This window comes from Spermophilus citellus (genome assembly GCF_964194105.1).
Source record: "Spermophilus citellus genome assembly, chromosome: 14".
NCBI classification, from domain to species: Eukaryota; Metazoa; Chordata; class Mammalia; order Rodentia; family Sciuridae; genus Spermophilus; species Spermophilus citellus.
In genome coordinates, this window is record NC_138194.1 from 96,227,967 (window position 1) to 96,249,732 (window position 21,766).

Consider the following 21,766-nt stretch of genomic DNA (forward strand, 5'->3'; position numbering starts at 1 on the left):
GTTATTCTCTTTTTTATCCATTTATTTTAATTTTATGTTACATGCAACTAAATGAATCCAAACTAACATAAATCCTTACCAGCTACCTACTGGGCCTGTTGGTGCTGTTGGTTTCCAAGCTCAGCCGGAGGCAGGGTCGGTCAAGTCCAAGGGGTAGCTGAAGGGTGGGGCAAGGCACACACAGGGTTATCTCCACATTCTCAAGTTGGACAGGCCACTGTGGCACCCAGGGAAGAGACCTGGGTTGGATTCAGGTCTAAATGCCATTGAGGGCCAACTTCCCAGCAGTGTGGCCCTGGGCTGTGTCCAGGCCTCCCTGAGCCTCAGCTCCCTCATCTGTAAAGCAGATGTTATCTGTTATTATCTCTGTTATTATCTGTTATTATCTTTGCCTTGTCAGTGCTCCTACCAGGAGCAGCCAGAGGCTGAGTGGGAATGGACACAGCAGAGTTTGACAGTCTAAGAGGTGTTGGATCCAGCATTGCTGAATCTAAATCTGGAGAGAAGCTCACACGTTTTCCTGTTTTTCGGCACTCCGGCCTCTCCCCTCAGAGTCCCTCCTCCCTTCTTAGCACTTCTAAACAGAATGCATTACTTTCCTCCCTGCTCCACCATCATGCTTCACGTACCAGGGAACTCAAGGAGTGGGCGCCTGAGGCAGCAGGATACGCCCTATTCCCAGCAGGATCCACACCCTAAACCTGGAACCACCCTAAACCCGGATCCGCCCTGGTCCTTGAGTAGGGTCACCTTTCTCAAACATTCATGCAATGTCACTGCAAATGACCTGGGTCCAAGGCAAGCCCATTTCCACAATGGAGAGTCCTCCCTCTAAGCAACATGGGGTAGGCTGACAAGGAAATTGCCATGCGTCATTCCTACTTGGCTATGGCTCTCAGCAGAAGGTAGAGCAGGTGAATCTCTGGTTTCCTGCTGGAGCAAAGCCCAGCTTCACCCCAGGTGGTGCTGACCTGGGCACACAGTCAGAGCTGCTCACCCTGAGGTCTGTGCCCCTGGGACGCGGGGTGCTGGAGGTCACCGAGGCTTTAGCTGGGGATGGGTGGACAACTGGCAGCAGCCTTTTGATGTTGGGTTCCCAGGAAGCGACCTGAGAGGTGATTTTGTAGCCCATGAACCCATAAAGAAATTCCCTACTTTTAAGGCCTTCGGTTGGACAGTCCTCAATGAGAAACTGCTCTCCAGTCCACCTGTCAAAGCACTTCTCTGTAAAGGGTCAGATACCAAATGTCTCAGGCTTTGTGGACCATGAGGCATCTGTCCTCAGGATTGAACTCTGATGCCTGCCATGGACACACCCACAGGTCTCCACTGTAACTGTAGACAGGGCATTTGGAATTCCAAATATTCTTCTGATGTTTTCTCCAACCCTTTAAAACGCAAACCCATTCTATTATGCGCTGTATACAGGTGGTGGGAGGGCTTGGCCCTTTCTGCTCTAGTCAGAAAGTGTCCTAAGAAGTCAGTGTATCACCAGTGGGACCTCTCAGTGTGACAAGAGAGTTGCAACGAAGTCAGAGCATGAACTTTGACAGATATGACATAGGTGCATTTACTAGGATTAAATGTAGCTCTATGTCATGGGGTGAGTAATGTCATCTCATCAACATACATATTCAGGGTGGTCTTTGCCACTGGTTCCATTTATTAAATTTATAATTAAATAAAGTGATTTTCCGAGTGTATGCTATACACCTTTCCCTTTAAATGAGTTCACAGGCAGGAGGAGTTCGGGCAGGGTACTTACCCATGTGCTGTCTGGGATGAGTGATTTTCTAAAGTCACATGGCTCACCTGTCTCTCTCGCCCCCTCCCTCTGTTCCCTTCCTTCAAGAACTATTTCAAGTGTTCTCTGAATCAGGCAGTGAAGATTGTATTTTTTTTCAGCAATGTATGAGTGTACCCTTTTTCCCCCCACATCCTTGCCAGCATTTATTGTTGCTTGTATTCTTGATAATTGTCATTTTAACTAGAGTGAGAGGAAATCTCAGTGCAACCTTTTTAGTTTTTTTATTTGTTCTATTTGGTCCTACATGACAGTAGAATGCATTAGACACATCATACATAAATGGAGTATAACTTTTCATTCTTCTGGTTGTACACTTTGAGTGTCCTTGTTTATCTTCTAACTACCTGGATTGAGTTCTAAGTTTGTTTCTGTATTTGATATTTTAAAAAATAAATGCATTTAAAGTGTCAAGAAAAGTTGTGAGAGGCTTTGAAATGGGCCACCCTGGATTACTGGGTGGCCTGCAGGACACTGCTCGGGTGTCATCTCCACCTTCCTTTATTTATTTTACAACTGCGGAAGTTGTGGAAAACTGGTAACCATGCAAATTATGTCAGGGACGTGCAACTCATCACTGCCTCTGGCCAGGCTGGTTTGGTATCTATAAATGTAAATTCATTTCAGCAATGTTGTCGCCTACATGCTAGTGATTCCCGTACTGTCTTTTGAATGAGGTGTAATATCCTATTGGTTCACTTATTCATATGTTAAAGTATTTGGCATTTATTTATTTGTAAGAGAGCTGTAAGTTCTCTTATTTTTTTTTTTCAATTTTTGACATGAACGTATTGATTGTTATTTAAACTCATTAATTTCATTTTTAACCCAAGGTTCATTTAGTAATCTACTTTTTAGATGCAAAAATACAGTGTTATTAATTTCTACCTTGCACATGATAAAATAGCCTTCATCTATATATTTATACCATTTCATTCCACAGAATTTTGAGGTATACAGTAATGCAGGTAAACTCTAATGAAACAGGAAAATATAAATAAAAATTAGGTTGGGGAGTATGCATTTTGGCATACATACAGGCTGGGTCCACCTCAGCTCTATTCATTGCTGTTGGCCAGGAGTATTGGGGTTGGTCTGGCAGATGGTAGAATGGCAGAAGGAAGACTTATGGGGCAGGGAGGGGGACAGAATTTGATGGAGGAGTGTGCTGGGGACCCACAGGACCATCTCTGGATCTGGTGATTTGCTAAGAGGACTCACAGGGCTCAGCATATAGATGCCTTATACTAGCAACAGGATGCATGACAAAATCAGTGAGGATGCTTCTAGATGAGTCCAACCTCCAGGCTTCAATTTATCCTGGCTTCTGGGTCTTCCAGGCTGAAGCTCAGGACATAAAAAATTCCTTTATGTACAGGACAAGCTGTCCCCATTGTTCCAGCCACTATTTCTGACCTATAGAAACTGTGAGCATAATAATCTTGCTTTTTTTTTTTTTTTTTTTGGTCACTGAGTACAAAATGGTCTATTGGTAGCAACAGTAAGCAGAACAGGCTTTCAAAGTCTTTCCTTTGATGTGGAAGGGAGCAGTGAGAGACATGATTCTCTAAAACCCTGGTGCTGCAGGGGTTGCTTGTGGGTCCCTGTGGTCAGTGATTTCTGCCCTTGAAGCACTGTGAACTGGTACACTTTCCCAGAGCAGCTGACACAAGGTAACGGCCCCTGTTGGACTTCATTTCTCTCTGAAGAGGACTCCACTTGTTGATCATGATTCCAACAACTGATGCTTTTGTCGAGGAATAGGTGCCTGTGTGTTTGTCCTGCCTCCCCTCCACCTGCGGGAATCTTCTCTCTGGACCCTGGCAACCCGACCTTCCTCCTGTCCAACTCTGAGGGGCGCTCACCTGGACCTCCAGAGCCCACACACCACCCACCTCAGTGCAGCATGTCCCTGACAAGTCAACGGACACAACCCACCCTGGGTCTCAGAAATGGTGTGGTGGGCCCCTCAGGGGTCAGGCCTGGTGTCCTCAGACTGATTTCCTAGGTGACAGTCAAAGGGGGTGTTTATATGGAAGAGGGAAAGGAGCAGCCAGCACGGGCACAGCCACGATGGGGGCACTGAGTGGGGATGGCAGAGACGGACTGGAGGGAGCTGGGGATGTTCTGTTTGAGGCAGGATTGGCCGGACTTTGTTGCCACTGAATGTTGGACATAGCTGCAGTGATGGTGGCTTCTAATCTGGGTGACTGGAAAGCTACTCCACAGAACAAAAGCAAGACAAGAGTCAGGGAAGGTGAGGTGGCAGGAAACAGTGGGAAGAAGACTCCTACGTGACCAATGACCATCTGCAGGGTGTTCAGGAGACGAGACGGGGATGTGGACACGAGCCCAGACCTGAAGCAGAGCCCCCAGAGGCACCAGTGTCCTGCGGGTAGAGCCTCCAGGAGCAGCGACCCGGGGTTCAGGGAGAGCACACGGTGGGTAAGAAGACCAAGAAGCAGAGGAGTGATGTGGCAAGGGGCCGCTGGACACAGAGGAGTCCTTGGCAGAAAAACAAACCGCGAGAGTGAGCTCTCCGTGGGGAAGCCCTCGTGCACCGAGATGCTCCTTGCACCTGGTAGGTGCTCAGAACCTATGTGCCGAGTGGGGAGGCCCCGCAGACGGGCAAGCAGAAGCTGTCCCTGTGACAAGGAAGCACAGGACAAAGGAGAGGAAGAACAATTAAGGGGCAGACCTGTGAAGGAGCAGCTCACTTTAGCTAAGATCTGCTACAGAGCGGCAGACCCACTGGCCTGGCGAGCAGAACAGGAGACGGGGAGCAAGTTCCATCCTAATGTGTCTGGCAGGCTGTGACAGACTGCAGATGGTGACAGACACACGCTGCATGGTGCAGCCCCAGCTGTTAAGCGGAGGGCAGCCTTCCCGTGAGTGAACGGCACCCTCGCGCTCAGGCCTGGAGTCTTGAGCCCGATCAAGCCCCCTCCAGTGGTCACTGTCAATTGTCTCCTCTTGACCTTTGGAGACCACTCACATAAAGGGGTCCTGCTGCCAGAAGGCTTGTCATGGTAGCTGAGAGCATAATGCAGAGCTGTGAACAGCTGTGCTGGGGACAATGGGGATGTGATGGACAGTGACAAAGACAGGCCAGCCCAGGAAGAGCCTGGAAGAAAACAGAGGGAAGGTGCCCAGGCTGGAGCAATCCGGCCATCACACCTGGTGAGGTTTTCTTTTTCCTGGGCACAGGTAGGAGGACTGAAGTCCCCTCCTGTGCCTTGTGGTGCTGATGTGGGAGGCACCAGCAGAGGAGCCTTCTGGAAATAAGAAACTGAGTAACCAGCAGAAGGAAAGAGGCAGGAGGGTATACAGGAAGAATTTGAAAAGAGCAGAGAGAAACTCAGATTCAAGAGTTATGGTCCCAATCTGCACACTCTCCCCTAAGGCTGAACACTCTTCGTGGTCCTTCTCTGGCCTTCCAGACTAATTTTCCTGGCATGAGTCAAGCACCAGCCTGTGAGTCACCAACTTCAGGAAACATTCTTCAGAGCTGCCCTAGGGGACCCTTTGAAGAGCCTCTCACTGAATTTGGGTTACAAAGTAAGAATGTCCACAAATGGAGGTGGGTCTCAGAAAAGTAACACCTCTCCCTTTGGACATCCAAGCGTGTGAGCCTCCTCCAGGTCTTTCCAGCGTGGCCATTCCTTGGTCCCAAGCCTGGGCCACTGGTCTCAAGCTTGTCCTAGGTAAGCACTCCACTCCCACCTCCCAAACCTGCTCTTGTTGCCATTCTTCAAAAGAAATTGCTCCCAAATTTGGAAGACTGATGTAAATCTTCATTCTGCTCACTGTTTGTGGGTTAGATTTTGGGAAACCTCAGCAGTTTTTTCTTGGAGTCACTTCCATTGTAGTCAAATACAGGTCAGGATGCAGTGGTCCGAAGGCTTGACCGGCTTGGATGTGGACGATGGCTGAAAGTTGGTGCTGTCAGTAGGAGCGCTGCAGGGCCATTGACTGAATTCCCTGTTCCTGCAACTCTGGGCCCTGCTGGTGTGGGAGTGTTGGTTCCAGAGGGAAGAGTGCACAACAGAGAACATGACAGCGGCCTTCTAGCTGCAAGTTCCAACATCAGGCTCCTTTGGAGTCATGTCCAGTGAGCCATCAGGATAAGAAGGCAGTGTACTGGCTGGGCAGCTGGGCCGTCACAGGAAATGGAAAGGCTGCTGCCCACAGAGTGTGGTGGGGACAGAGGAGGAATACAGTGAGATTCAGGTGGTTCCTGGGGCATTTCTTAGTACTTACAAGTGACCCTACGTGGAAAACTAAGTAACCCAATGTAGGTGGGATTGACAGTGGCCTAGAAACTACAGGAATGAAGGTTGGTGCCCACCTGGCCAGAACAATCACCAGCTAAAGTACTTGGGGAGAGAAATAACGGAGAAGGTAGTGAAAGAAAGAAACCATGCACCAGTCCCCAGCTGCAATCACGTGACCAGCTGCCCAAGGAGAGCTATGCTGATCCCCATCCCAACCCGGGGAGTGTGGCCAGGCATCCCACAGGCAGCAGCCAAACCCAGGCAAGTTTTAGCAGAGGGAGTAGTTTCCACGGATCTTCCTGAAGTCCCTGGACACCATCCTGCTTCAGCAGCTCAGGTTCTGCAAGCTCCGATTTCTTCCCCCAGTTCTCCACTCACTCCCAGCTCCTCCCACACCTGTGACAACCGAGTTCCTGTAACCAACCCCTCCATCCCGTCACATTCCCAGTGGTTGAGTTTTCCGTCTGATGCATTTTGGTTCTCTGATAAGTTATTAACAGAGCCTATCAGAAGCCCTTCTCTGAGAGAGGCCTTATCTAAAAAAGAACCCAACTGCCCTGAATGCCTTGCCCTGCTCACTCTCCTTACATCTCTTATCACCACTTGACATGAGGTTGTTTATGTACTTGGCTACAGTTTTGCCCTTGTATTAGTTGTTCTGCACTATTGTAAGCAAATACCTGAGGCATGCTGACTTTGTGAAGAAAAGAGGTTTATTTACCTCACAGTTTGGAGGCTCAAAGTCCAGGATCAGAAAACCCAATAGTTTGGCCTCACACTGGATGGGGTCACATGATGATAGGAACACAAGTGTGAGGAAGGGATCACATCCTGATCAAGGTAGCCAGATAGCTAGGGGTCAGGCTCAGGGTTTTCTAACTCTTGCTCCTGTGAGAACTCACTCCTGGAGACAGCGCTCCCTAATGAGAGCAGCAGTTCCAATGACCTAAGGGCCTCCCACTAGGCCCTCCTGTTTAAAGGTTCTGCTACCTTCCAATACTGCCACGTGGAATCCGGCTCCCAGTGCATCAACCTTCGGGAGGACACCCTCGGACTGCACCCAAGCCACAGCACTGAGGAGTCCCACGTGAACAGCTGCACCGCTCAAGACAGGCTCAGGAAGCGCCTGCTGAATGGCTGTTTGGAGAAATCTGGTTTTAGTTGCTGCTGTTTTCTGACTGGAGCAATTTCCCCTGTGGTATATGATGAACGTTGCATCCATAGTGTTCTCAACAGAGAAGAAGAAAGGATGTCCAATAAGAAGGAAGTAGAGCAGGAAGGGATGATGGGGAGGAAGAAGGTGAAGAGAAAGGAAAAAGGGAGAAAAGCCATCAAGCAAGCAGGGGAGGAGGGGGCAGGAGGAGGAGCAGGGCCCCGAGCACCAGAGGCAGGCGCTGCACTAGGTGCTGATCTTGAGACACCCTACGAACGAGGATCACCACCACTGGTCACAGATGAAGCCACTAGGCTGGGGGATGGGAGAACTTGTTGAAGGTCTTTACAGAGTGACTCAGCTGGAACCCCGATACAGGGCACCTAATGTCAGAACTCACATTCCTGCCCTGTCAGCGAGCCACCAGAGAAAGCAGACATGTCAGGAGAAGAGATACTGAAACACTGCTTAAAACTGCTTTAAAGCATTCTCATTGAGTCTGGAATTACAGCTCTAACTTCTGAGCTTGGCCGGTTTGGTGAATCTAATAATCTAATAATCAGTCCTTCCACCGATGACTATTGCATAAGCAGGTACTTAGTGACTTATTATCAACATTTTATGTAACAATCCTATCTTTTCACTTAATTTTTCACTAGACAGTCCTTTATTATAGACAAAGAATGAGTTATAGCATATTTAAGATACTCATTTTAATTTTAAACTTGCTTAAGAATACTACTGTACAAAGTAGGAGTTGAAACACAGGAGTGGCAAAATGAAAGGTAGTTCTGTGTTTACCCCATAAATGACGGCCATTGACTCTCTGCCCTGAGCATAGTGGGCCTGGCATGTCATAGCCAATGACCGTGCAGCCTGCTGTTTCACATCAGTGGAGGCACTTCAGGGTTATCTTCAAAGTATGCGTCTTCCTCACTTGGCATGCCTTTGTGTTCAGATGCCAGTCTTCTGGGCCTGTGGCTTTTCTCTTGAACTATGGTAGTCACATCAGGGTAGGAATGCTTGCTAGGATCTACTTCTAGTTTCTCAGCTTGCTTGCTTCTACAACAAAAAAGGCAAAGGGAAATTAATATCACACCATTTATAATCAAGTTTTGAATAGAGTCAACTTATTTTTCAGCAAACATTAGCAAGTCGTATCTATGTAGCACAGGGATGAAAACAAGATAATGTCCTCGGCTTCGAGTAGCATAGGGCCTTGTGGAAGCGCAGTTTGGCCCATGAGAAATAAAGTGCTCAGAGGCATCGCAGAGCTGTGCCGGTGCACAGGTATCTGAAGGAAGGGTCACCTGGGAGGCTCTGCTGGCCTAAAGATTTGTGATAGTTGAAGTGAGAGACCTGGCAGAGTCCCACAGCCAGGATCCAACAGGTCTCACTCCTAAATGCAGCCAGTCAGGTTGCCAGAGCTTGCTGCCTTTCACAATCCAGCCTGTCGGGCTTCAGCAGGCGCATTTGGACTGAGGTTCAGTTGCACAGCAAATAGTCCACTAACCTCCTCTCCCATGAGAACCTGCTCCTGCTGTGTCCACCCAGTTCTCTCAGCAACAGCACAAATGAATCAGAACCAGGAAGAACCTGCACTGCCCAGTGATTCCCAAAGTCATTGTCATACAGGAAACTGAGACATGTCCTGGGTCACTTTCCTGGCAATTGTTAGTCAATAGGCCTAGAGTTGGGCCCAATGATAAGTATTTTTATAAAGTCTCCCTAGTGGTTTTTGATACTCAGCCAAATTATTTTGGAATCACTAGCCCATTCATTTATTCATTCAACAAGTATTTGTTAAGCACCACTATGGCAGGCACCAGGGAATCCAGTCGTGCAGAGAGACAAGGTCCCTGGTAGTACCTCATTTTGCTCTAACACAGAATTTGCTGTAGAATCACATTACTGTCTCGTGATGGCCTGCCTTCCTGCAGACTGACACCTTTGAGCAAGGTTTTCTCTTGTTCATCTTGTATCCCTACAGGTGCATTACGTAAGTACGTGCTGAGTAAGCGAAACTGTTACTGTTCTATTGGAGGAATAATGAATCAGGTAATAAACGCTCTCTGAACTGAAGAAAGTAACAGTCAGTCCTATGTGAGAGCTCCACACTCGTGCTCCCAGACTCAATCCACCCAGCAGAAGCCTTCATGCTCGTGCTCTGCTCATCTGAGTTTTTAATCCCTTTAAGTATATTTACAAATACATGTAGATCTGCTGAGGAAAGTACAAAGTAGTCAAAGTATATAAACTAGTGTCTTTTACAACCTCCAATTGCACACTATACACCATTGTTCCACAGGAGAAGGGAGAAGTCACAAATGGGCTGTTCTCTGAGGAGGCGGGAGGGGTGGGATCCGAAGGGGCCGTGAAAGATGCCCAAGGATGCAGTGCAGCAGAAAAGGGGAATGGCTGCTGCACCCACGTGGCTGGAGCACGGGCAGCCCCTGGACGCAGCTTCGTCCCAGATGCCTGTGTGCTGTGGTATTCGGTGACTTCTTCAATAGGTTGCTAGTCAGCCATGAATGGGTGAGCAAAGAAAAGACAGTGAACGGGATCGAAAACCCAGGGAGCCTCATAGGACAGGTGAGCACCTGGAAGACGGGTCCTGAAACGTTACGACCTCCCCCAGTCAGAGCTGCATCCCTCATGTCACACACTACCGGGTGGCCTGGACCCTCCCCTATCACTGAAACTGTGTCACAACTCCCAATCACCCTGGCAACTAAAACATCAAGACCCTAACAAATAAACTTACTGGAGGTTATTCAACGGGTAATAAACTGATTGAAGGGGCAGGACATTGAAACAAAACCAGGGGGACTCAATTTCTTAAAATTCCCAATTCTGTGACCACCACCCCATCCTTTCCTGGAGGCAGTCCATGCAGTACCTTTGCTCAGTCAGAGGTCAAAACATGGATCTGGGCGGGACTCTCTGAGAACTACACCGGGCCCCTGCCCACCCCCCATAAAACTGGGAGGGCAGGAGAGGGGTGCCAGCAGCCCTGTCCTCTCTGAGAGGACCCACCCTCTCCCTTGGGACTGTCCTCTTCTCCCCTTTCCTGTCTCTTCTAATACACTCAATCTTGTTATTCTGAACAACATGTCTGAAATCTTTATGGCGTGATCACAAGAATCGGGATTTGAAGAGGGAGTCTTCATGCTGCCTCCATTGTGTGGAGGTCTCTGACCTGTGGGAATTGCAGCTATGAAACTGCTCAGAAAACTAGGGTGCCAATAAGACTGTCCACAGTGGAGTGTCAGAGGAGGAGGAGGACACCGTTGGAGATGGAATAGAGGTGATTCATGTTATATTCCGGCGAAGAACTTGTCTGCAATTTGCCCATGTTCTGAGACTTTCTATGAGGCTGAATTTACAGGTAATGGGCTAATTTATCTTGTGAAGAAAATTTCAAGGCAGCAACATGCTATTCAGGTGGTAGCATGGATATTGCTGGGGGCTCTTTGTTAAGTTTATTATGATAATCAGGAGCAAAAAGCAGAGCAGAAATTTTGAAAAACTTGCAATTTGGCCAAAAAATTGCATGTAAACCTGTGGCTAAGGAAGATGTGGTTGTTGAAGAGATTGCAGAAACGAAAGAAATGCTAAGTGCTTTTCACAAAAACAATAGGAAAGATGGCTTTGATGGCATCTCAGATTCCAGGTTGTAAAAGTGAAAATAGCTTTGAGATGAGACCAAGGGGGCATACTGCTTCAATAGCAAGGCCTCACCGTGGTGATCATCTCCTTGGGCACTCAGAGGTTACAGCCACGGTCCCAAGAGGCTTAGCTACTGCTGGAGATGGTGGCAAACTTTGGCATCAACCATGAGGGGCTGGTTCTTCAGGAATACAGAATGCTGGAGTTGGGGATTCATGGAGGCTTCTACTGAGACTTCAAAGTTAAGTGTGGGAGGCCAGGCAAAGTACACAGACTCAGAGCCCCTGAAGGCTGCCTCCTTAAAAGTGTTCTTGTCAGGTCTTTTAGTCACAGCAGTGGAAAAGCTGACTAAAACACCCCCCACTCCCCACCCCATACCAGTGCTTGGGGATGCATATCTGCTGACAAGGAGCCTGTCCTGATCCTCTCAGTACAGACTGCACACACAGACTGAATATCACAGTGCACTCACAAAAGTATACAATTACTAAGATGTGTTAATTAAAAAGGAAAGTAAAATTTAACTGATTGTCTTTTATTAAAAAAAAGTTGAAAAATTTTAAAAAGGAATATGTATCATGTAAAAATCAAATAAAATTCTAGTGCCCAAAAAATTTTGTTGGAACACATATACAAAGAAACTACCACAACTCATAGGCTTAAAACAATATGCATGTATTTCTTAGTCACGTAGGTCAGAAGTCTGACATGGGTCTCCCTGGGCTAAAGTCAAGGTTCTAGGATGGCCTTCTTTGTGGAGGTTCTAGGGCTCAACTGCTTCCTGAACCTTTACAGCTTCTAGAGGCCGCCCACCTTCCCTGGCTTGGGACCCCTTCCATCTTCAAAGCAGCAGTGCACACAAAAAGTCGAGTCTGCCTCATGCTGCGTCTCTCTGGCTCTGGCTCTCCTGCCTCCCCTCTTTCACTGATAAGGGACCTGTGGTTACACTGGGCCTACTGCATCCTCCAGGGCACTCTCCCTATTGTCAGGTCATCTGGTAGTATCTGCCACCTTAATTTCCCCTGGACACATAAGATTTCCTATTCACAGGCTCTGGGTATTAGGACAGGTCCATCTTGAAGGGCCACAACTTTGCCTACCATTGCATCCCCCGGGGCACCTGCCCCTGGAGGTTGCTGATGAGAGGATTTGCCACTGAAGCTGCAGGATTCCCCTGCAGCATGAGCGGAAAGGCTAAACTGGGTGGGCCTTGATTGCCCAGCGACTGGACCACCCACAAGACCACCTACTTCCACAGGAGATGTTATTTGGGGTAATTAAACACCTTAAATTTTAAAATCCATCTTACATATTCCATTACCTGTAGCCACAACAACCTAACTAAGTCAAGTCAGGTAAAAAAGCTGGGTTGGTTGGAGGCTTCCCAGAGAACTACTATCCTGAATGGGACAACTCATAGCAAAAAATGATCTCAGGGCAAAGGGCACTTTGCATGAGAAGAAGGAGAAGAAACAAGAATGGAAATAGAAAAACACAAAACCTTCTGATACTAGCAAATGAAAGCATGGATCATAAAACCACTTTTACTAACTTTCAACTATATTAGACTTAGTAATATAATGACAAAAACTCCCCTCAGGAACTGGCGGTAAGACTAAGGTGCTGGAAATAAGTTTTCTATTTAACATTATTATGGGGTCTTTCCCTATGTGATAAGGCACGAAAAATAAAAGGGAACATGATTGGGAAGAAAAAAAGGGATCATCTTCATGGGTACATAGAAAATCTAAAAGAACTCTCAGATGAATTAATGAAATAGTAAGAGAGATAAGTTGTTGGATACTAAATCAAACATAAAATTGAATTATATAGTGCTGATGACCACACAAAATTTTGACCAAAATAAATATAATTGAATTTATATTTTCAGTGGTTTTTAAAACAGTCAGTTTGATGTTGTGTGTATTTTATCATATAACAAACAAAGCAATAAAGAAATAAAATTATGAGTCTACATACTAGCAACATGCAATAAATAAAATAAAATGTATTTATACCAGTATCAAAAATATCATACACCACCAGGTGCAGTGGGGCATGCCTATAATCCCAATGGCTTGGAAGGCTGAGGCAGGAGGATTGCGAGTTCAAAGCCAACCTCAGCAATAGCAAGGCACTAAGCAACTCAGTGAGACCTTGTCTCTAAATAGAATTCAATCCCTGGTTACCCTGGCAAAAAAAAAAAAAAAAAATCACACACCTAAAAATTAATAAAACATGGGTACCCTTATAAAAAATTATAAAATTTTAGAGTGACATCAAATACAAATTAGAAAAAGACAGATACTAATATTATAAAAATTTTCACCCTAAATTGATCTATGCCTCCAATTCAAAATAAATCCCTATACATGTGTATGAGAGAGTGAGTGTGCATGTGGTATGCTCTGGATGTGGTTTGTCCCCTCACCTGTCACAGGCTGGTTGGGAGTCTGGTTCCAGTGTGGCTCTGTGGGAGCTTAAGGAACCTAGGGGAGGTCCTTAGGTGAGGAGGGCATGCTGCACACAGACTGGAATGCGGCTCTTCCAGTGAAGAAATGGTCTTAAAAGCCTGAATCTGAGGTCTGATTCTCTCTGGCTTCCTGTGTGGGAATGTGGTTGCTTCCTCACACATGTGCCTACCTCACGATGTGGCACAGCCAGGAGGGTTCTTGCCAGAGCAGAGCCGATGCCAGCATCGTGACCTTGAGTCTTTAAAACCATGAACTAAATACAGTTTGTAAAGTTATCTTGCTTCAGTTTTCTCATTGTAGTAATGCAAAATAGACAATGTAATTCATGTGTGAAACTTGGCAAGTTGATTCTAAAATTTATATGGAAGTGCAAAGGGCCAAGAATAGCCAACTTGCTCTTGAAGAATAAAGGAAGAAGATGTTTCTCACCATTTACACAGACTTATTATAAAGCTGTGGAATTTAAGGAAGTGGAATAGAGAGAGAACAATCAGACCAACCCACACATGAATGCTAGATCTTTGACACAGATAGCCTTGGTGACCAGTACAAAGGGATAAATTTTAACAAGAGACAATGAGACAGGAAGGTGTCCATACTGGAAAAATTAAGAGGACATACTTTAAGCAAAAATGAGTTCTTGACAGATCATACATAAACATGAAAGGCAAAACCACAAGGCCTTACAACACAAGGAGCCATCTTTTTGACCTCAAGGTAGGGCAGGACTTCTACAATAAGACAAACAAAGCACCAATCATGAAAACGTTAAAATTTTGATTACTCTAGAATAAAGATCTTCTTGTTCACCAAAAGATGCCATGTTGAGAATAAGTGGGCAGCCTAAGTCTCACGTCCTGGTCCTGCCATTCCCCAACTGCATGATCTTGGGCAAGTTCGCCCTCTCTGAACCTCACTAATTATGTACTAGCATTGCTATTTTGAAGATCAAAGACAATGAGACGACGTGTAGCACCAGGTAACACAGCGTCACCACTCAATAGATACCTGAAGTTTTGGGCAGTTGCACCTCTTCCCTGGCATTAAAGTGACATGGGACCACAAGAGTTCTCTAGAAGTCACCCTCCAGTTTTGACGAGCAGAACCCTGCCCCATGGGTCCTTTCCACCCACTCTGGCTCCACAGCCGGAAACAGGCCACTCCAGTAGGAGAAGGTCAAGGCCTCTTGCGGCCCCCTCTGCACCTGCATACAGGCTTCACAGGCAGCCGTTTGGTTAATGACGTTGCCCAGCCAGACATGATGGGCACAACACAGTGAAAAGGTGCACAAAGAAGCTGGGCGCAGTGGTGCACGCCTGTAATCCCAGCACCTCGGGAGGCTGAGGCAGGAGCATCGCGAGTTCAAAGCCAGCCTTAGCAACAGTGAGGCACTAAGCAACTCAATGAAACCCTGTCTCTAAAGAAATAAAATACAAAATAGGGTCAGGGATGTGGCTCAGTGGTTGAGTGCCCTTGAGTTCAATCCCCAGTACCAAGGGAAAAAAAAAAGTGCAACAAGATTGTGCAACGTTTAGGGAGCCCCACAAACAACCTTCACAGAGATGTTTTATGTATGGTTATGAGGGAAGCACTTCTCAGGAATGAAAATGAAAAAGAAAGACTCTGCAAATATTCAACCATATTCAACTGTGCTAAGATACCTCCAACCCTCAAGTGTAATCACGGTAATGATAGTTTTCCTGGGGTCTGAAAACCAGCTCCAAACTGTTTGCAATGATTTGGCTTCCCATCCCTGTGATTCCTCACAAATTAGATTCAGGCTCTTTACATGTGTCAAGGGTGCTGGGGGTTAATTGCCACTGTGAATATTCATAATAGCCATGATACCCTGGAATCTTGTATCTGCAATGGAAATCACTAAGTTGGGAAATATGAGTGATTCCCGTGGTTAAAAACAGCAACCCACTTTTCAGTAGGAATTCAATTCCATACCTGTCGTTCAAATAAATCCCATGTTTAAAAATCTCTACAACAGTTCAACTTCAACAGTTGTCTTTGAATATACAAGTGTCTAATTTATTATGCAAAACATAAATATAGCTCTTGTTCAGGTATTTTTATGATGGTAGTTCTAGCATATACATTTGTGTCACAAAGATAGTTTGCCTTGGTTCAAAATAGATTTTACCATCTGGATGGGAAGAGTCTGAAAATCACAAGAATAGGAGAGCTGGAAGAGCAGGGACCTCATTCTAAAGGAGAGCCTTGCGTGAAATGCTTTGCAGGCTGCCATGTTCCAGGGAGGCTGGCATTGCTCTCGGATGTTCCGGGAGGCAGAGCCAGGATCCCCACTTAGGAATCGAAGGGAGGCAGAGAGGCTTTCCAACTCTGGGGAACACTAAGGATGTAGAATATTCTCAAGAGAGAGGGAGAGTCCAGCTGGGAGATGAGTTGAAGCCAAGGCCAAAGATGACCTACAGCGGGGAGATGGACAGGAGGGCGGTCACGGGAACTGTATACCACGCAGTCCTCAGAGTCATGAAGTCTCAGGTGACAAGTGGATCATAAAAGAGAGGCAGTGGGAGCAGCAGTACAAGCAGGGGTCCTGAGAGTTGTCTCAGTAGGTCATGGCTACATGACTTCCAGGATGCTCGTGATTTCTGTCTCCCTCAGCTTCCCCTCCGTACAGCAAAGGTAAAGCCTGTGAGTTAAATGTGTTGATGTGGGGAGAGCACCCAGAAAAGTGCCTGGCCCAGAGCTTGTGTCCAGTCAATGCCCGCAGTCATGGGTTTTTAGGGTTCACAAGCCCGAGAAATCCAGAGTGTAAGGACTTGGGGACAAACATGAGCATTCATGGTATGAATTGTTTTTAAACTTTAAATAATTGTATCACCTTAGGAGCTGCATTTTAACCAACGAATGACAATGAAGAATGCCACATACTAACACTAGGGACAGCCAGGGAAGTGGTACCTTTCCTTGGTTTGCTCTCTGGGGCTGTTCGAGGTGGCTTTCACAGGCTTGGATGTTCGTCCTCTGATTACTTCTTCTACCTAAAATAAAAGCACAACACGTAACAAGTGATGAGCTACTCCCTAGTGTACCTTCAAAAATATATACTATATTTATTTTTTAAAAAAGATGCTCAAAGCTTCTCATTCTTTTTTACATATCCCACATTAAAGCCTTTATACAATGTCTAGAGAAGATCACATCACAAATTGGATCTGTTCACCACAGCCACACAGCCATAAGCTAGCCAACTATTGCCAAAGCCAAGAATGGGATTTGGTGAATTAGTTTAATAAACATTATCTGGGAGCCAACAGCATGCTACCACTTGAGCGTCTTGGGGACACTGATGTACCTGGAGGCTGCCCACACAGTGCCCTCAGGGAAGAGTGCTGCAGCGTGGGAAGCCCCTTAACAGGAAGCTGGACTCCCCATCGTCCTGGCTCCCTGGACCTGGTCTCTGGTAAAACGATGAGGGAATTTTTGTGGTCTCAAAGGTCCCTTCTGGGTCTAAAAATTTCTGTACTTCAACTGCTTCTTTTAAACTAAATAAGTTCAGGGCTAAGCACCTGGAGCCCACAATAGTAAAAGTGATTGATTCCATTCAGCTAACACCCCACCCACATTACTCAGAACCAGGCTGCTCCCCAAGAAACTCATCAGATACCCGAGTGTGGACGGGGAGAGAATCTGCTAGTACTTATCAGACATGCTAGGCACACGCCTCCAACACTAGGTACACTATGTGTCTTATTTACACACACACACAGCCCTGCTGATCTCCCAGCAACACTCCTGAAAGATCTTCTATCTCAAGGGCAGACAGAAGAAATTTTAAAATCCTCTTCTCATGTTGCCTGGATCCAGCAACCAAGATAAGGGCTTTTTCCTTGTCCAAGGAGAGTGACCGGATTCTTCTTTGCAAGGGAAGGACTCACTCACTGGCCATATCTCCCTGGCACATGAAGGCGGAGGCCACCTGCCGTCCTTTCTCTGCTCTGCCTGTCTTGGAGTAGCACACACTTGTGGTCTAGGTCCATGCCACTGGCTAAGGGAGAGCACCAGGCTGGACTTGGGGGACCTCTCACCACCTGCTCCATCTGCTGCCTGAGGCATGCTGGACTCAGCAGTCTGCCTGTGGGGTGGGAGTGGTCAGCCCTGGTCTAGCCTCAACCCCAAGCCTATCTTAGCTGGGCTCTACATCAAATTAACACACAGGATAATTTGCTTCTCATTTGAAGGACTTTTGGTTTTGTTCCTCTAGTCAGTGCCCCAGTAAGCTTAGCCCATGGCTCGTCATGTGTATGCTTCAATAAATGAATGGACGAGAAAACCAAGGAATGAATCATGGTCTGGGGACCGCAGCACAAACTTGTAGACTGAGGGCTCCTGTGGATACCCGCTCGGGATGGCATCCTTCTCCTGTGTCGCCCCGCACCCCAGGTGGGGCAAGAACCAGACTTTTACAGAGTGCAGTTGTATAGTCTCTAACACATTGTATAAAAAGGCAACATGTGCATGTACGTGTGATTTAGTTCAGCTCCCTTACCCAGGAGACCACGGATGTGTCTTTCTCTCTCCAAAGGCCGTGCGGAAGGGAAGATCTGCTTGAGCTCCACCTTTCAATCTAGGCCTTGAACACCCAACAGGGGATGAACAATGCCCACAGCTTCACAGAGGGTTTGTGTGACAGCCAGGGACGGCCTGCTGAGACCCCCAGGAAGAAAAATCAATGGGTACTACCAGGGGCATGGATTTCAAGCCTGGGAGAGCTTTGGGAACACTATAAGAGTCCCAGTCTGCATGAAAGACACTCGCAGGAGACTGGGTGTGGGGGAACCAGTGACTCAAGCCACCAGAGCAACGTGCACTGAACACTTACTGTAGGTGACACACGGGAAGACCACCCCACTGAGCAGGGTTTTATTATCAAACACGAGTGGCTTGGGAGTCGGCTAATTCTAAAATGTTTCATTTGCTCTACTTCACAATATAGCAAAGTACATACGCACACTGTCATAATTTGTATCATTTTCCATTTGGGGAGAGGGGTGTTAATGTGGTGGGGTATATATATTGACACTATTTTAATATAAAAACAACTAAATATCTTCCATATCTTTAACAAGTGGACTGAATACAAATACTTCCTCATCTCCTGACCCATCCTTAAGAAAATGGAAATGCTTTTCAGTTGCTATAGATGCCATTTATGGTTTACTAAACCATATTAATAACATTTGTAAATGAAAATGAAAACAGAATTAAGGAGAAAGGCCAGGAGGCGAGTCCCCTCAGTTTCAGAGGAGGAGAGCGTGGCCCCTGGGGATGAACAGCTGGGGCAGGCACCTGCTAGCAGCCTCAGGGGAGGCACACCTCCTCTGAGCATCGGGGCCACACGCCACGTGGGACAGCAGAGAATATGACAAAACTTTTTGCTATTCTTTTTTATTCCAATATTTCCCAATATTCCAATATTTCTGACCAAGATGTCCTGTGCCACGCAACTCAACAACAGTCACTGGTGGCTGCTAAGCCTCTGAAATGTGAGAAACTCAAGTTACAATTTTGTGGAATTTTAATGAATTTTCACTTGTATTTACCTAGCCAGAGAGACACATGCTTAGAGTGAGCCCCAGACCTGCGTGTGCTGACCGTCTGATGGACTCTCGGTATCTCCTTCGGGCCTGAAGTACAATGTCTGTGTGTCCCCCTCACTCATCTGTGGAGGGACCACAGAGTCTTTTCAGTTCCCGAACTTCTGTTGCTCCTTCCTTGTCACACCTGGACCTGGAACTCCCATGTGAGAGTGAGAACCTGAAGCCTACTGGAGCCTCTCTGACGGAGGTGGGAGAATACGCACACTCCCTTTAGCACACTTGAGCAGCTCCAAGGATCTGTGTCAGCCGCAGAGCTCAGGAGGGTTGCCCCGCCTGCGCTGGCTTCCCTCCCTTTCCAGGGGTTGATCTCTGGGCACTCCTCAATATTTCGCATACTCATTTCCATCTCAGAAGCTGCTTCCCAGGGTGCAGTGACATGTTTTTTTTTTTTTTTTTTTTTTTTTTTTTTACCTCTTAATACTTTACTTTAAACAAGGTCAGTGTTGGTTAAAATTCATTAAAATATCAGTTTTGGGGAAAAAAGCTCTTGAAACCCCAATTACAAGTTTTATATTGTCTCACATTGTAAGTAAATGCACCGTAAGAATGGGAGCGCATGCATAATTAGAGTCTTAAAACACCCCATTTCTAACACTGTTATTTGTCACATAATAAGCACAAAGATTCTCTGTGTTTATGGAAATGCAAATAGAGTCACAAATTTGGAACTTTTCTTCACAGGGAATTTGCTGTGCACCAGAATCTAAATGTGTTTCTTATTTTTAAAAGATATTTTCAGCACATTTAGTTTCAAGGATTCTTTTAAGTTTAAAAGTTAGAGAATTAAAGAATCAGCAATAAGAAAAAGTACGAACATTGACAATCATATTAACACTGAAATACTTCGTAACACCAACACTCACGTGACCCACAGGTAAAACTCTCCTGACGTCATCGGAGGACTGCGCTCAGAGCCCCTGCCATTAGGTTTCCCACCATCCTGCAGTCCTGGGATGCTCTTTCTCTAGGAAGCGATGCTCATTCACATCAAACCATGCCTTATTCATCTGTGCTAAATGTATTTAGGGATGACTAATGGGAAAGTTGTAAGGACCAAAATATGTCCAATAAATTAGATAATGTAAGTCTAATGGTTTCCTGAACCCACAGAGAGAAATATAATCAACTACTTGAAAATTCAATTGTGGGATAGGCACAAAGGTACATATTAACATTTTAATGATGTTGCATGATTTTAACTTTGAAAGAGTCATGCAGTGGGAAGTTAGGAGTGAACATGGAGGCAGTGATAGAGTTCACTTTGCTCCAGAATGCAAAAGCCTCAGGTTCTTCTGCCAGCACACTGCCAGCCTTTGCTTGCATTGTGCCCTGGGCTGAGGTCTCATTACCTCCAGAGAAATCAAGCTGCACTCAGATGATCATAGTGTCTTTAATAAAATGCACATGCTGTGTTTTCAACTATCAAAGTTGCTCACATCAAGAAATGCAGACTGTGTGAGCTGTGTAGCAGATGTAAGGGCAAGACTTGGCTCTTAATCATTATTTTTCAGATTGAATCACAGACATTGCCAATATATGACCATTTTTGACCCTGAAACAATGAACTCATATAATTGAACTTAACAGTTAATAATATGAAGTTAAATAAGAATGAGAAGAATCACCCCCTGATTAGGTTAAGGCTTGTTACTTGTGAAGTAGAAGAATGAATGGATGAGGAAAATGGAATAAAATCAGAGATATTTTCTGAGAAAAAAATATAAAACAACCAACTTTTTAAACTTATCTGTGAATTTAGTCTGCTTCTTAAATAACAATATTCATGAAAATCATATACATTTCTTTTTCTCTAGGAGATTTCACTTTCTCTCATAATTTTAACTATTACCCCATTTAAATCTGCTCAATGAAATATTTTCTGAGATCCTATCAGGTGCCAAGCATAGCACTAAGGGATAGGCATGCAAAGGTAGATTGCAAAATTATCCATGACCATCTCATGAGGAAGAAAAATATATAAACAATTAAAATACCCTGAAGCCCATGAAGTTGAGGGTTGTACACCCAGAGGTCTAAGCCCAGGGAAGGAGATGGGGAGCAGGATTAAAGCATCAAAGGAGGCTGAGGTGTGGTAAACATTTAAATTCCAGAAGATGGAGGCCATGTAGGGAGTAGAGAGTGTTCTGGGGAGGGAGAGAAAAACACCTGCACAAAGATAGGAAAATAAATGAGCACAAAAACTAGCACAGGAAGCGCTGGGCCACAGTCGGATCTGCAGAGCCTCCCTGGGTGCTTAGAGCTGCCATGAGGGGTAGGGACCTTAGTGACATAGTTGCTCATCTCAGCTCAAGAGTAATGCTTTAATCTCACTCCTTATTTTCCTTAGGCAAGGTATGTGATGTTCACAAAAATACTAAGTCCCATGGAGTGACAGCTTTGAAATAAGTGTCCTCTTTTCTCACTAGATAAAAATATACTTTTTTCTTTTTATGTGACTCTACTCATGTCTCTGCCCCCACCCCACCCCACTCTGAAAATACCGAGGATGTACAATCCTGTTGCAAAACCGGCTAACTGTGAGTGCTGGCCTTCGCACTGCAGCTAAGAATATTCGCATTTGCATTGCTGGCTAATCATGCTGCTCTGTTGGGCCTCATCCTGCCTAAAGATAATGTCCCGATTTCTTAGCTGACCACTGTCTCACACAAGGTAGGTTCTGGACTCTGCATTCAAGTCCACTTAGAGCTCATACATCCTTTAAAGGGTGAAATACAGTTGGTTACCCACAATTGTCCCAG

General features: G+C 45.9%; 1 protein-coding gene across 1 annotated transcript in view; it reads right to left on the reverse strand.

Moving 5' to 3' along the window:
• Positions 1 to 8,115: 8,115 nt before the first annotated feature.
• The window catches only part of DNAAF11 (dynein axonemal assembly factor 11), a gene marked incomplete at its 3' end in the record, with an annotated part of 84,326 nt that continues 70,675 nt past the window's right edge, over positions 8,116 to 21,766 (reverse strand). Inside the window, exons 11-12 of the mRNA XM_081266375.1 lie at positions 16,309 to 16,388; positions 8,116 to 8,293 (exon numbers count right to left, since the gene is read on the reverse strand). Of these exons, the coding sequence (XP_081122501.1) occupies positions 8,116 to 8,293; positions 16,309 to 16,388 (258 nt within the window). The remainder of the gene's footprint in view (positions 8,294 to 16,308; positions 16,389 to 21,766) is intronic.